At 35.6% G+C, this 15765-nt stretch overlaps 1 protein-coding gene across 5 annotated transcripts in view; it reads right to left on the bottom strand.

The window, feature by feature from the left end:
• The window catches only part of RCOR3 (REST corepressor 3), a 52905-nt gene that overhangs the window by 26628 nt on the left and 10512 nt on the right, over positions 1 to 15765 (bottom strand). For all 5 annotated transcript variants that reach the window (XM_027074494.2, XM_027074499.2, XM_027074495.2 and 2 more), the window contains 4 exons: positions 13850 to 13902; positions 11587 to 11748; positions 10039 to 10163; positions 9204 to 9282 (listed from right to left, as the gene is read on the bottom strand). In XM_027074494.2, the coding sequence (XP_026930295.1) occupies positions 9204 to 9282; positions 10039 to 10163; positions 11587 to 11748; positions 13850 to 13902 (419 nt within the window). The remainder of the gene's footprint in view (positions 1 to 9203; positions 9283 to 10038; positions 10164 to 11586; positions 11749 to 13849; positions 13903 to 15765) is intronic.

The following is a 15765-nucleotide window of genomic DNA, read 5'->3' as shown; positions in this document are numbered from 1 at the left end:
TGTATTTTGGAAGAGGTTAAGACAGTCCTAATAATAATGACCATGAAATGTTAAGTAGGATTTCATATATTTTCAATATATTTTCAATATTCTTTCAATATTTCAATATTTCAATATTGAATATTTTCAATATTATTTTCAATATTCTTAATATTCAATATTCTTTCAATATTCTTAAAGTGTGACATAAAAATACAATGTTATTCTGTGCTTCTGAGACAGGAATCCATTTGAAACTGCCCATTAGGTTGAATGGCACCTAATTTCAACTGAACAGATTTAATGCTCCAATTCTTTAGAAAAGGAATCCAAGGGGATAAGTGAGTATGCAGGAGCTGGCACTTGCCTAACACCCATGCTTCAATGGACAACAGGTGTCTCACACTGGGGGACATCTATGTGGCTCAGTTGGTTAAGGGTCAGACTTCAGCTCAGGTAATGATCTCACTGTGAGTTTGAGCCCTGATCCGGCTATGTGCTCTTGGTGCAGACCCTGCTTTGGATCCTCTGTCTCCCTCTCTCTCTGCCCCTCCCTTACACACTCTCTCTCTTAAAAATAAATAAATTAGAAAGAGAGAGAGAGAAAGAAAGAGAGAAAGAAAGAAAGGGCCTCAGGTTGGTAGGGCCTTCAGACATTTAGCAAAAACAAATGCAAAGTGTCTCTAGAAGAATGCATTTTATTTATTTTTTCTTAAAGTTTATTTATTTTGAGAGAGAGACAGCATCCATGTGCATGTGGGGGAAGGGCAGAGAGAGAGAGAAAGAGAATCCCAAGTGGGCTCCGTGCTGTGGAGCGTGAACTCACAAATCCGTGAGATCATGACCTCAGCTGAAACCAAGAGTCGGATGCTTAACCAACTGAGCCAACCAGGTACCCCTCAGAAGAATGAATTTTAAACCCACGTCTCAAAAGTTTTCCACAAGTATGTTCCAAGGAAAATGAGCTCCCAACCACAAACTGCAAACAAGTCCCATGAGTGACAGACAGCAGAACAACAGAATTAGATCTGCAAAGATTGAAGATATTAGAATTACTGGATAAAGAAAATACAACGTGTTACATGTGCGTAAAGAAATAAATGACAGAATTGAAAATATGGAACATTCTTTTATGAGTCTATCAGAACTGACTAAGCAGATATGCAAAAGAACTGAATATAACATCTAGAAATAAAAAAAAAATAGTATAAAGAAGATTAGAAATTCCGTGATTAGAAACTCAGAAAATTAGACAGAGCTCAGAAGAACAGCAGCAACTGCACACAGGTAAAAATGACCATAATGCAGTACAGAAATATGGAAAGACAAAAAGATGGAAAATGAGATGGTTAAGAGACATGTTAAAGTCCATTAAAATGATTCCCAAAGGAAAGAATAGGGAGAATGAGGAAGACATAATATTCAAAGAGGCAACCAGTGAGAATTTTACAGAACTTAAGACATAGGATTCAGGAAATACAATGAATCCAAAACAAGTTTACAAAAAACAAAACAAAACAAAACAAAACAAAAACAAACAAAACACAACAAAAACACCAACAACAAAAAACCCCAGCTCCACACAGATACATTACAGTGAAACACCACTGGAGTGCCTGGGTAGCTCAGTTGGTTAAGTGTCTGACTTCGGCTCAGGTCATGATCACCTGGTTGACAAGTTCGAGCCCCGTGTCAAGCTCTGTGCTGACAGCTCAGAGCCTGGAGCCTGCTTTGGATCTATGTCTCCCTCTTTCTGTCTGACCCTCCCTGCTCACACTCTGTCTCTCTCTCAAAAATAAACATTAAAAAAAAAAAAGTGTAACACCATTAAGACAAAGTAGACGTGTGCCTGTGTGGCTCAGTCAGTTAAGCATCCGACTTCAGCTCAGGTCATGATCTCACAGTGTGAGTTTGAGCCCCATATCAGGCTCCGTACTCCTGGTGGTGTGGAGCCTGCTTGGGATTTCTCTCTCTGCCGTCCGTCTCCCACATCACACACGTGCCCGTGTTCTCTCTCTCTCTCTCAAAATAAACTTAAAAAAAAAAAAAAAAAGACAAAGAAGAGACCATAAAAACAGAAAAAGACAAATTACCTCCAAAGGAATGATAATTAGCCTGACAGCAGACTTCTCTGCAGCAACAATAGAAATGAGAAGCAGTAGAATATTATATTCAAATAATTAACTGTCAACCTAGGAGTCTAATCTCAGCAAAACCAGGGTTTCAAGAACAAGAGAGATATAGACATTGTAGACATACCAAAACTAACTGTGTTTATAAGTAACAGATTCTCACAAATTTAACTTGTAGAAGATACATACACTTCAGGACAAGGGGAAATGATTTTTGAAGAAATGTCTAAAATTCAAGAAAGAATAATGAGTAAATTTTAAACATGTGTATAAATGTAAATAAAGAACAACTATATGAGATTTTAAAAAACAAGATGTAACTTAAATTAGACAAAAATAGCATATAAATGAGGAGGGTAGTGAATAAAGTCAACATATTCTAAGGGCCTTGTATTAATCAGAAAGTCATTAATTTAGATTTTAAGTTAAATATGCAGGAGAGTGTCTGGGTGGCTCAGTCAGTTACGCGTCTGACTCTTGGTCTCAGCCCAGGTCTTGATCTCAGGGTCTTGAGTTCAAGCCCTACATTGGGCTTCACACTGGGTATGTAGCCTATTTCAAAAAACAAAAACCAAAAACCAAAAACCAAAAAAGCCTCCACCAAGTTAAACATGCAGGAAAATTTTCCAGGGTACACAATAAGAATAGAAATATAGAAACATCCCAAACTAGCAGAGACTAAAAAAAATGGAACAGGAATTGCAGTCTTAATGCCAAAAAAAAAAAAAAAAGCAAGCCATGAAGGAAGAGAAACAAAACTAGAAAAAACAAGTCAAAAGGTAAGAACAAGAAAGAACAAAAATACACATAGATCAGTGATTCACAGAGAACACTGTTGAAATGCTGAAAGAAAATAATAGAGATATACCAGGTAAATACTTAATAAATGAAAGATACCAGGCAAAATAATCTTTAAAGCAGAACACATTATAAGAGATGAAAGGGTCATTACATATTGATAAAAGGTTCAATTCAACAGCAAGATAAAATAATTCTAGACTTCTATGCACCTAATAATAGCTTCAAAACATAAAATATCACAAAAACATCACTTCTCAATTAATTGATCAGTAAGCAGATAACAAAAACCATGCTAGCAAGGAAGCAAGCAGTAAGAGAACATAGACTTCAAGCACAGAACGGACAAGCTACAATTAATAGACACAGACAGAATCCTGTAACCAAAAGGGTATATATTCTTCTCAAGCACATAAGGAAAAACATTTCTGAATATTCCATATTCTAAACCTGGAGGTTTCAAAACATGTCATCAAAATCCTCAACATTCCAGTCACTGAGAAGTGGGGATCTATATCCTCTCCCCTCGATTCTGGATCAACTTCAGTAACTCACTTACAACCCACAGAAGTGATGCTGAATAACTTCCAAGGCTAGGCCAGAAATGGCTGGGTAGTTTCCACTTAGTGCTTTTGGGATGAATGCTTTGGAGAAAACCAGCCCATAGTAAAAAGCCAGATCACTCAGATCACTCACGGGCCATCAGGCTAGAGAGGAATGCCAGCTGACAGCTAGCATATCAACTACCAGTCATGTGAGCAAGTTGAAAACCTTCAATTATACTCTAGTCGATGCTGAAACATAAAAACCATGCCCTCTACAATTAGGAATAAGGTAAAAACATTTGTTATCATAATGTTCTTTTCAACATAATAATGGTGAACCTAGCCAGTTCAATAAGGGAAGAAATTAAAAGGTAGGTAAGAATTGAAAAGAAATAAAACTGCTATTATTTTCAGATAACATAAATACCTTTGTAGGAAATGTAAACTTATCTATAAATAAATTACACAAAAGTTTCATCTCTCCCTATTTGTATATCTCCACTTCTATATGTAGATTCAAAGGAATATCTAATATGGCTTTTCTAGGAATTGTTAAGCCTCAGGAGCAAAAGTCAAAGAACTTACTCTTTTTGTTTTATTTAGTTTTGAGAGAGATTGAGATCGTGCACAAAAACAGGGGAGAGGCAAAAAGAGAGAGAGGAACACAGAGGATCTGAACACCAAGCAGTGGGACTTAACCTATCAGCTAACAAGTATTATAAAGATACAGTAATTAAGACATTGTGGGACAGGGGATATTTAAGTGACAAGCAGACTAGATAGCCATGTATACACAAAACCTCATATATGATAAAGCTGACACTGCAGACCAATTAGAAGAGATAAACTCACTTCCATATTAGAAAACAAAAATAACAATGGATTTCTACCTCACAACATGAACAAAACTAAATTACTAACAGATTAAGGACTTAAGTGTAAAAAGCAAAACTTTAAAATTTGAAGAATATAAAAGAACATTGAAATTTGAATATTTACACGCTTCTGACAAAACAGGTGTTCACCAAAACATGTAAAGAGAGTTAAAAGATAAACCACAAACTGCTAAAAGATATTGCAACATGCTTAAAGGATTAGTATCCAAAATACATAAAGAATTCAATATGAAAGAAAACTTTTATATTCTGTCTTAAAAGACAAAAACCCAACAGAAAAGAAGATAAAAAACAAACACAAATAGCATTTTTTCTAAAAAAGACACAATAGACAGAAAAATATTCAGCGTCATTAGTAATCTGATGAAATTGAGAAGACAGCACCATTTCATATTACCATATCTGTAACATTTTATATGTGATTATGTCACATATTGGCAAGTGGCTAATAAATACCCTATGGCCCAAAAGAAATACAACTGAACTTGAACAATGTAGGGGATGGGTGCACTGACCTTCCTTGTAGTCGAAAATCTGTATGTAACCTTTAATTCCCCCAAAACTTAACTACTACTAATAGCCTACTGTTGACCAGAGCCTTATTGACAATACAATTAACACATGTTTTGTATGTTGTATATATTATACACTGCATTCTTAAAATAAACTTGGCTAGAAAAAAGAAAATGTTATGAAGAAAATAAACCTTACAGTACTGGATTTATTGAAAACATCTGCATGTAAGTGGACCCACAGAGTTCAAAACCCATGTTGTTCAAGGGTTGACTGTACATCAAATGTGGAAAATGGTTTGCCATTACCCAGTAAAGCTGAACATGGTTATACCCTAGAATAATTCCATTCCAAATACTGCTAGGGTATTACTTACTCCATCAAGTCACTGGTGGCATTTTGGTGGGAAAAATCTGTGCTGTGCATTGCAGGAGAGCTGGTGGGCATGCCTTTCCCACCACATACCGGCAGTGCTCTACAATCATCGTAACAACGAAAACCCCTCCATAATTTCTACATGCCCCTTATGGGTGCAATATTAAAACCTGCTAAACCTGAGAAGCTCTGTTCCAAAAGAACGCTTAAAAAATTTTTTTTAAAGTGTTTATTTATTTTTTGAGAGAGACAGAGCATGTGGGGGGGGGGAGGGGCAGAGAGAGAGGGAGACACAGAATCTGAAACAGGTTCCAGGCTCTGAGCTATCAGCACAGCTAGGCAGGTTTGGGAAGAAAGAGAATTCCAGAAAAAGAGAGAACCAACATAACCACAGGACAAAAGCCAGGGAACTAAAAAACTTATCTAAAACACTGCTAGTAATTTGAAATATGTGGGGTGGGGTAGGGAATGCCTCACTAGAGAGCTTTGTGTTTTATCCTAATCCTACAAAGCCATGAAAAGGTTGCCAGCAGTAAATTTGGTTTTCAAAAGATTGCTTCAGTAATAGGATTAAAGAACCGACTGGAAGGGGTGGTGGGAAGAGTCTGGAAGCAAGGAGAGAAGACAGAACATTCCAGTAATTCAAAGAGATGAAAACCTGAAAATAAGGCAATGGCATACAACATAAAGAAAAGGACAAAATTTATACTTGAGAGAAAAAATTAAAAACAATGACAAAACAAACAGAATTGAGAAAGTATAGAATAGTATAGTTTAAAATAGTAACTGAAAAAGAAAAAAAGTCACCAAAATTGAGACACAACAGTTTAAAAAGTAGACAAGAATCGCGGAATCGTGTTACAAAAATCAAAGAACAGATTTTCAGGAAGAAGGGAGGGGTGAGTTACTTGAAATGATAAAGAAAGCACAAGTAGAATACAATGAACAATCAATCACTGGATATGGCAGTTAGGTCACTGATGACCTCTGTCCATAGTTTGAGTGAAGTGAAAAGACAGAAGCCTGACTGAAGCAAAGTCAAGAGTGAAGTAGTACTAAGGAGGAGAGTTTCTTCTAGACTGGTAGAGAGATACTTATGCTTTTCTATTATTTTTTACTTGAGTGAGAGCGAGTGAGCGAGCGAGTGCACACAAGCAGGGGAGAAGAGCAGGAGAGAGAAAGAGAGAGAGAGAGAGAGAGAGAGAGAGAGAGAGAGAGAGAGAGAGAATCCAAAGCAGGCTCCACACTCAGTATAGAGTCTGATGTGGGGCTCGGTGGTGGTGGGGCTCGATCTCATGACCTCAAAATTGTGACCTGAGCTGAAATCAAGAGTCAGATTCTTAACCAACCAACAGAGTCACCCAGGCACCCCAAGATAGTTATGCTTTTAAACAGAAGACCTGGACATACTTTTGAGCTGCAATGAAAAAGCTGAGGGGCATCTGGGTGGCTCAGTTGGTTGAGCATCAGAGTTCAGCTCAGGTCATGATCTCACAGCTCGTGAGTTCGAGCCCCACATTGGGCTCTGTGTTGACAGCTCAGAGCCTGGAGCCTGCTTCAGATTCTGTGTCTCCCTCTCTCTCTGCCTCTTCTCCACTCAAGCTCTCTCAAAAATAAACATTAAAAAAATTCAAAAAAAAAAAGAAAAGGCTGAAAATATGGCATAGAGAGGGATAACTAATGGGAAAAGTTCTAGATGTGACATGAAAGGATAGACGGGATCAAACAAGCAATGGAATTATATAGCACAAGGGAAGGGACCTTTGTTACTGTGTGAGACAGGCATTTAGGCAGACTTCATTCAGTAAATGTTCCTGATATCATTTCATACTGACAGACCTGTAACATTTTTTGAAAGTCTGATCACCTCAAATACTGACAAAGAAGTGGACAATGAGTACTGTGTAACGTGCTAGGATACAAGATACACAATGTAACTCAGTCCCTGACTTCAAAAACTTTGCCGGAATGTAAGGGAGCTCCTGCTTGATATTTTCTCTGTGGAGTAGATGAAGTTCTCTGCTGAGATTTTGGGCGGGGGAGAAGCGGTAGATGATGTATACAGAAAACCAGCAACTTTTATTCAGGATTTATTATGTCCTGGGTACTCTAAGTGACTCTATACATATTACCTCTCTGATTCCCAGAACAATTCTTTTTCATTTTACCAATGGAAAACCTGGAGGCTGAGAGGTTAAAAACAGGCATTAAGGGCTACACAGAGACCTGAAGCTATTTTTTCTAAGTAGCAACAATTTACATGATTGTGCCATGTTCTCCTGCTGTGCCTCTCAGACCAAGAACAGCAACTGAAGAAGCAGTGTGGGTTTACAGGGTTAGGGAAGGTATGCAAAATAGGGACATGGGGACTTAAAAGATACTAGGAAGAGAGCAATTTAAGTAGTTGATCCTTGGGTCTATAGCTCAGGGAAACAAGGCAGACTCGGAAAAAAATTAAGGAATCAAGTAATTTGAAAACATTTAGCAGTAGTAAGAAAATTAGTTACATATCAAATTGAGGCAAGAGTAGGATCCTTAAGTTGTCACTGATGAGAATTTAAGATGATGGCCAAGGGCCAGGACAGGCCACGGCAGTGAGTTCTTAGAGGAATAGGGGTCATTAAACAGGATGAGGTCACATTCTGTCTCCCAATTTCAATATTCACCATTCCACAGCTGTCTATAACACAATCTTTTACCCTTCAATATTGGGTCTATTTTGTACAATTACATAATTCCTTGCTTTTATAAATGAGTGTGTATAACAATTTAGCCTTTGCTTAGTAACTTTAAGTCATCATTATTATCATTTTGAGGAATATGGGTGCTTTTCTAGCTGGGGATTCTTCCATCTCTTCCTTTGAGGCCGCTTTTAATTTTCACTGCTATCAGTATACCACTACTACAGACAGTCCCCAATTTATGATGGTTCCAGTTACAATTTTTCAACTTTATGATGGTGTGAAAGCCACAGGCATTCAACAAAAACTGGACTTCGAATGCTCCTTTTCCCGAGCTAGTAATACGCAGTATGATGCTCTCTCGTGATGCCGGGCAGTGGCAGTGAGCTGCAGCTCCCAGCCAGCCACGCAATCACGAGGGTAAACAACTGATTCACTGACAGCCATTCTATTTTGTCCTTTTGGTACAGTATTCAATTACATGAAATATTCAACACTATATTATAAAATAGGCTCTGTACTAGATAATTTTGCCCAACTGTAGGCTAATGTATGTTCTGAGCATGTTTAAGTTAGGCTAGGCTAAGGGATACTGTTTGCTAGATCAGGTGTATTAAATTTCATTTTTGACTTCAATATTTTCAACTTACAATGAGTTTATTGGGATGTAACCCCATTACAGACTGAGAAAGATCTGTAATTTCTAATTTGCTATAACATGGAACAAAAAAAGTATTTTCAAGAAAAACTATGTAACAAAACCAGAAAGCGTAATTTTACACTATACTATACTCATATCATCTGAGGGTGGTTTTCTTTTCTCTGGATTAAAGACTAGGGATTGTGGCAGGGCTTTTATACTTCTAAGTGGATGAGATAACCCAGCAATTTTTTTTTTTTTTTAATTTACTTATTTTAAGAGAGTGTGCACAGAGGAGGGGCAGAGAGCAGGAGAGAGAGAATCCCAAGCAGGCTCCTTGCTGCCAGCACAGAGCCTGACGCAGGGCTCGATTTCACCACCACAAGATCATGACCTGAGCCAAAACCAAGAGTGGCATGATTAACTGACCGAGCCACAAGGTGTCCCCCCCGCCAACAATTATTTAAACTATTGGCTAACTAGGAGTTCTAGATATTACTTTTTTTTTTCAAAAACCTCTAACACTGAAACTTACTACTTCCTATGCCATTATATAAAAATGTTTTCCTTAACAAGAAATACGATTCATTCTTTTTTGCATGGATTTGTAGAACAACTATAAGCACTCTAATGATCATCATTACCTCTTTCTTGGCTTCTTTTTTTGGATCATAATCACTATCATTTCCATCCATTGGGTGTGTTTCTTCCACATCATCATCGCTGAGAAGAAACAAAGATCAGTAAACTTAATTCCATTTTTATTCTATTCCAGGGCTCTTATCAAATTGCAATACACCTTGCCAATAATCTCACTAAATATTCCCCAACAAAACATGAGCTGTCTTTGGGAAGATGAGCTTCTATAATTTAAATTTCTGTAGTATTTGGAAACATTGATCCTTTTGGGCACATATAATCATTTTAGCAAACATTTCTACCTAAAAAGCAGAGACCCAATAGGAAAAATATTTAGAAAGAGTATCATTGGGAAAGAGAACACATATATTAATTTGATATAATACTCATGATTTCAGTTCTCCAGTTGGGAGGATAAAGACAAACACCAGGAAGCAAAATGATTTTATATCACCAGAAAGTGGTGAAATAATGTGGATTTCAATTACTCAGGTTACTGTACTCAAGCAAGCCATGTTCTAGAGAATATACTTCTTAATGTATTCTAAAATATGTATTGAATACAGCAATACTAAAAGAAAGCCATCATGAGTACAGTTAAACACAGCTCCAATATAACTCAGCTGCAAGTTTGCTGGCTATGACTAACAGTGAAAGAGTTGCAGAAAGTTCTTGCTCTTAAGACTTCTGATCACTCAACTCTTCCTGTCAGAGCAGAAACATGAATGTAAGGTTAAAAAGTATTTACAATGTGTTGTGATAATTTTTCTTCCTTGGGAAATGTAAGCAATCCAATCCAATGTCCCTAACAATATAACTATATAAAAGCATCCAACCTACCTGTCACCCTGATTATGTCTATTGGCTAGTTTACGAGCCTGGCGATCCATCAAGCTTGTCCTAGATCGAGTTTTTTTCCAGGAATAGTAATATTTTACAAGGCTAGCAATTGTCTTATCTGGAAGCTTGAAAAAAAAATCATGTCAATATCAGTAAGTTTAATTCATAAACTGATTAACAGAATGAATAATATTTCTGATATTATTCTTTGATACTTAAAGTGATAGATGAAAAATATTTTCATGGGTACCTTTATGAATTATAGAACTAAAAAGTGCTGTTACAGTCACAGGAAACCGTCACACCTGTGTCACTGACATTTCTGAATGACTATTCCTATTTGTTCTGGGGGGGAGGGGAGAGAAGAATGTCACAAACTAACATGGTAACAATGCACCTAGATGTCCCTCAGTATGATGTTAGCATTTCATACATATTTTCCTTAAAGAGTTACTTTTTCCCTCCTCTATAAATTGGAATTTTTAAATTGATACATAATCAATATACCAGGAAATTCACCCATTTAAAGTTTACAATTCAGTGGTTTCTAGTATATTTGCTAAGTTATGCAACCATCACTCTTTAATTCCAGACATTTCCATAACTTCAAAAAGAAACCCCATACCCATTAGCAGTTACTCCTTGGTCTTCTCTTATCCCAGTCTCTGGCAACTAGTAATCTACTTCCCATCTCTATGGATTTTCCTATTTTGGACCTTTCATATAAATGGAATCATACAATATGTGACCTTTTATATCTGGCTTCTGTCACTTATCATAATGTTTTCAAGAAAAGCTATTCAATTCTTAACAATGAATTCTTTTAATCATTTTGTTTTAAATCCAGGTTTTAAGATGATAAATAATACAAACAGACTTTAGCTACCAAATAAAGTCTTTGGGTATTAAAATGACTAATGATCATGCACTGATTTGTCATCCTAGCAAACAAGGATACGCACTCCCAATCAAAAAGGCTCTCTTCAGTTAATGGAACACACTTATATATATTTGTAAACATTATATAATTTTTCATCCATTCATCCATTAATGCAGCAACTTCTCAGGTTTATATTATTTTGACACCATACTAAAAATTTAAAAAATAGAAATAAAGGGTTTTTCTCCTTAAAAAAAGGCAACAGCACCTGTGCAATATTGAAATACAGAACTTTAAAAATTGATTTTCATATCCAAAGGAATATAAATTAGAAAATAAAATCCTAATGTTAAAAAATGAAACATTTAAAAATAAAATTGAAATTATGATTTTTTCCCTAGAACAAGCACATTTAATAACTCTATTACACATACATTTAAGCCAAAACAAAACATGACTTATAATGAAATAGCACATTAACTGTCATGCTTTAGAATGGCTGTAGAAAATAGGACCATAAGCAAGTATATAGGTATTTTAAATGTCAAATATTTTTAAAAATGGAAATTAGACTGAAAACTTTTTTGTATTTAATAATCAGAAAGTGTTTAATGATAGCATAAGATATCTTTCAGGTATGAAACACAGTAAAACCAAAATTACCATACCATTTGCTGAATCCTGTGAAAGCTTTTCCCATGAAAACTAAAGGCTTGTTCAAACAGGACTTTATCTTCCACTGTCCACTCATCCGGAAAGGGAGTGAAATTAGGGAGATCAGCAAGGGACTTCTCAATGTTATGTTTATGCCAGAACAACATGCCAAGTGCCTTTGAAGAGAAATCATTCCCCTTTGGTTTTAATGGACTTATGTTCCATCACACTTAAGAGAGTTAAACACAAATTAGGTTAAAATCTTAAGCCTAAGACTTCAACTGAAAATACACTCACAGTTTGGGGCTTTTAATCAAGGATGCCCAGGTAGCAGACCTCATTTATTTATTTCTTTTAAAACAGGGCCTCAGAACAGTGAATGTTCTTACATACCACATTTGCTGCATAATCTAGGAAAAACAGTGAGCTTAGGAGAGTGACTATAATTACTAAAGCAGGTTTGTAGGCTCATATCAAGACTCTGACCCACATTTACTCATTTGTCAATGTGTAGAGAAAAACATGCTATAAGGAAAAATATCTAGTAAATATGGGAATGAAACTATCAATCATAACACAAAACTAGAAGTGTTCAGTCAAAACATAGTCATGTTTTAAGTATTAACCTTTTAAAAGTATATCACCGGCTCAATAGTTCCAAGGAGTACCTCAATTGCAACCTTATTATTTACCATATATATTTCTTAAAGTTCTTCATTATCATAATATACACAAAAAATTTTTATGAGGCATATTAATAACTCCAATGACTTGTTTACCAAATCATAAGAAAGCATGAAATGGGTAATTTCTGACTATTGCACAACTTTCCCTTCTATGATTAAAGTAAGTCACAGACCTTTACCTTTACTATAAGGTACTAACACATTTCATTTTTTAAGAAGAGATATAGCAACTTTTTAAATAATGAGTTTTAAAATTAATTTTTGTACTTTGGTAATACTCCTTTAAAATGAATAAGAAAATTAACATATGTGCTGTCACATTTTCAAGGATTAATGCCTCAAACATTAAACAAAAAGTCAAGAATTAAAAACAAAATATATAATCAAAGGCTTCAAAATTCATAAAAAAGGTAACTACATTTAGATAAACATCTTGATTTCACAGAAATGATTTCTTAGTATTTAACATGTTAGACTATAAAGTTAATTCTCAAATAATACAGGTTATCAATAATTTGTTTGTTTTACTATTAATTCTGATAAAGGTCATTCCAATAATTAGCTGAAGAGATTTAAAAATCTCTTATTTCATTTTTAATTTTTCATATTCTTCATTCCCTCATTATTAGAGATAATGAACCATCTGCTATATAGATCTTTTATTTTTTTAAATTTTCTTTAAAGTTTATTTCTTTATTTTGGGAGACAGACAGACAGAGAGAGCAGGAAAGGGGCAGAGAGAGAGGGAGAGATAATCCCAAGCAGGCCTCGAAATGTCAGTGTGGACCATGAGATCGTGAGATCTCGTGAGATCGTGAGACCATGACCTGAGCCAAAACCAAGAGTCAGACACTCAATCGACTGAGGTACCCAGGAGCCCTGTCCTTTTAAAGCTATCTGATTTGGGGGCGCCTGGGTGGCGCAGTCGGTTAAGCATCCGACTTCAGCCAGGTCACGATCTCGCGGTCCGTGAGTTCGAGCCCCGCGTCGGGCCCTGGGCTGATGGCTCAGAGCCTGGAGCCTGTTTCTGATTCTGTGTCTCCCTCTCTCTCTGCCCCTCCCCCGTTCATGCTCTGTCTCTCTCTGTCCCAAAAATAAATAAACGTTGGAAAAAAAAATAATTAAAAAAAAAAAAAAAGCTATCTGATTTTTAAAAATGTTCTTTATGAATTATTTTATTCAAAATTTAAAAGTCTTAAACATTTCTTTCAATAAAAAGTTTAACTTGTAGGTCTTTTAGATTAAAAGATCACAGAAAAGTACCTGTACTCAATAAATAAATAAACAAACAAACAATTCCATTTTTTGGTAAACATTTGTCAGAGTCATCCTAAAGGCTTTCAGATACTTTTAGAACTCACAGTAGAGTAACAAACAGAAACACTGAAAGAAAAATGTTCAAGTCCTTGAAACAAAAGTGTTTATAAAAGCAAAATCCTTTATTCTGAAAGGTCAGACTTTGCTAGGACTTTTGTGGTATCTACAAAATTGGTTGAACTACACTTTCTTAGGACAGAAACAACCAGGAGATATTCTTTGGATTCGCCAAGTATTGAGGCAAGCTTTAATATCAGAACATTTCTCTACACACCTGTTCCACGTTGTAGCCATGTTTCTCTTTTGCAATTGCAATATATTCATCCACTGCAATGAAACAATATTATATAATTAATTATTATTTACTTCATTTTCTCAGGTCTACATTTTTTAACAAAGTGAAAAAAAATAGCTGAATTCATTTTCCATGAAGTCATTACAAAAAAAAAAAAGACTTTTACTTCTAGGAACAGGATTAGAAGCTTACTTGGTTTAAAATTTTACCTACTATGATTTATAGCTATGATTATACAGCACATATGTACTAAATTCAATGACATTACACAAGTATTTTTGTGTACAAAAAAGACCAATTGGTATGTAGTCTATAGAGCCTAATACATGTAAAATATTGGATAATTTCTTCATTTTCTGTTGCAATCTTTATTTGAAGAGACTTAGCTGTTTCAGACCCCACCTCGTAGTAAGAGTTGGCCCAAGTCTTTACCTTCCCCTTTCTGATCGCTGTACAAAGGACAGTTTATCTATGGTTTTGCCAGCTATACATAATAACACATTTAAGTGTGCTTCAGTATCCCTAAATTTTCTTCAGCTCTTCCTGCAGGCCATATAGAAGGTGTCTAAATATTCCATTTTCATTCAACTTCCATATGTAATCAAGCCAACAGAATTACTTAGATAAGCACAGCTTCAATGATTATGTACTAGGTATTTCAAGGCCTCATTGCTGAGACATCTGCCATTTCACATTCAGCAGGACTCGGTTTTATGTGAAATCCATATAGTCACTCCTGTTTGATCCTTTTTTAAGTATATTATATATTTTTTAATATATAAAATTCTCCTTTAGCATATTTGGAGAAGCAGAGGTTAAGAATTCTGATCCCAGAACAGCTAGTTTACCAGGGCTTGATTCTCAGCCTTGCTGCTAGTTTTTTGACTTTAGGCAATTAACTTGACCTTTTCATACCTTAATTTCCTCACTTTAAGACAGTATCTTCTTCCTAGGATTAAATGAGCTAATATACATCAAGTACTTAGAATAACAACTGACATAATTTTAGGTACTTTATATGAGTTTGCTATTATTAGTAGTCAATATAATATAGCTTAATATATAAATAAGATATTATAACAATAATGTTTTTAGAATAACAACTATTTTTTATGGATGCTACTATATAGTTCCCTAGTGCAGGGATCCAAATATTGGTGCAGAAAACCCAAATATTATATTTCATTTAGAACTTCACGTAGCATTAAAACACAAGACAGGTCTAAATACATGCTGATTAACTTTAACAAAAATGTCTTACAGTTCTATAAACAGAAGGCTAACCAATACCAGTTAACTTGTGGTTTTCAACCTGGGCTATGCACAGAATCAGTGAGGAAGCTTTTAAAAAGTAAGTGCAGACTCCACCCCTAAAGATTCTGAATTAATTGGTTTGACATAGAGACTAGACATCAGTACTGTTTTTTAAAAGTTCCCCCAAATGACTCCAATGCACAGCCAGGGCTGAAAACCACTGCACTAGATGTTCAGTCTAGGACATTCTACATGGATACCACACAATCAGGATATGGTGGCTTTCTGAATTTTGTTTTCCACTTTGCTAAGAAATGCACCATTGTATAAAACACTGCTAAGACAGCAAAAGCCATTGATACCCTGATGCTCAGTTTATGAATGAAAACCTTTGCTTGTAATGAGAACTGAACCAGAGAAACCTGATAATCTCCTTCAGGGTTCTCAGTATACAGTCCCAGGCCAAATGTACAATTTTGTGTTTTCTGTTAAGAATGCCTCAAGGGCATGTAATTCCTAGATTACCAGCTAGACCTTTTTGTTGGTATTCCATCAAATAGGAATTATCAGGTATGCAACATAATACTCGATTTTCCATTTTTAGTTCTCTTATTGCATCAATAAGTATGCTTAGACTTATG

Source organism: Acinonyx jubatus, chromosome E4 (assembly GCF_027475565.1).
Source record: "Acinonyx jubatus isolate Ajub_Pintada_27869175 chromosome E4, VMU_Ajub_asm_v1.0, whole genome shotgun sequence".
NCBI classification, from domain to species: domain Eukaryota; kingdom Metazoa; phylum Chordata; class Mammalia; order Carnivora; family Felidae; genus Acinonyx; species Acinonyx jubatus.
This window is presented reverse-complemented; position numbering and strand designations above follow the sequence as displayed.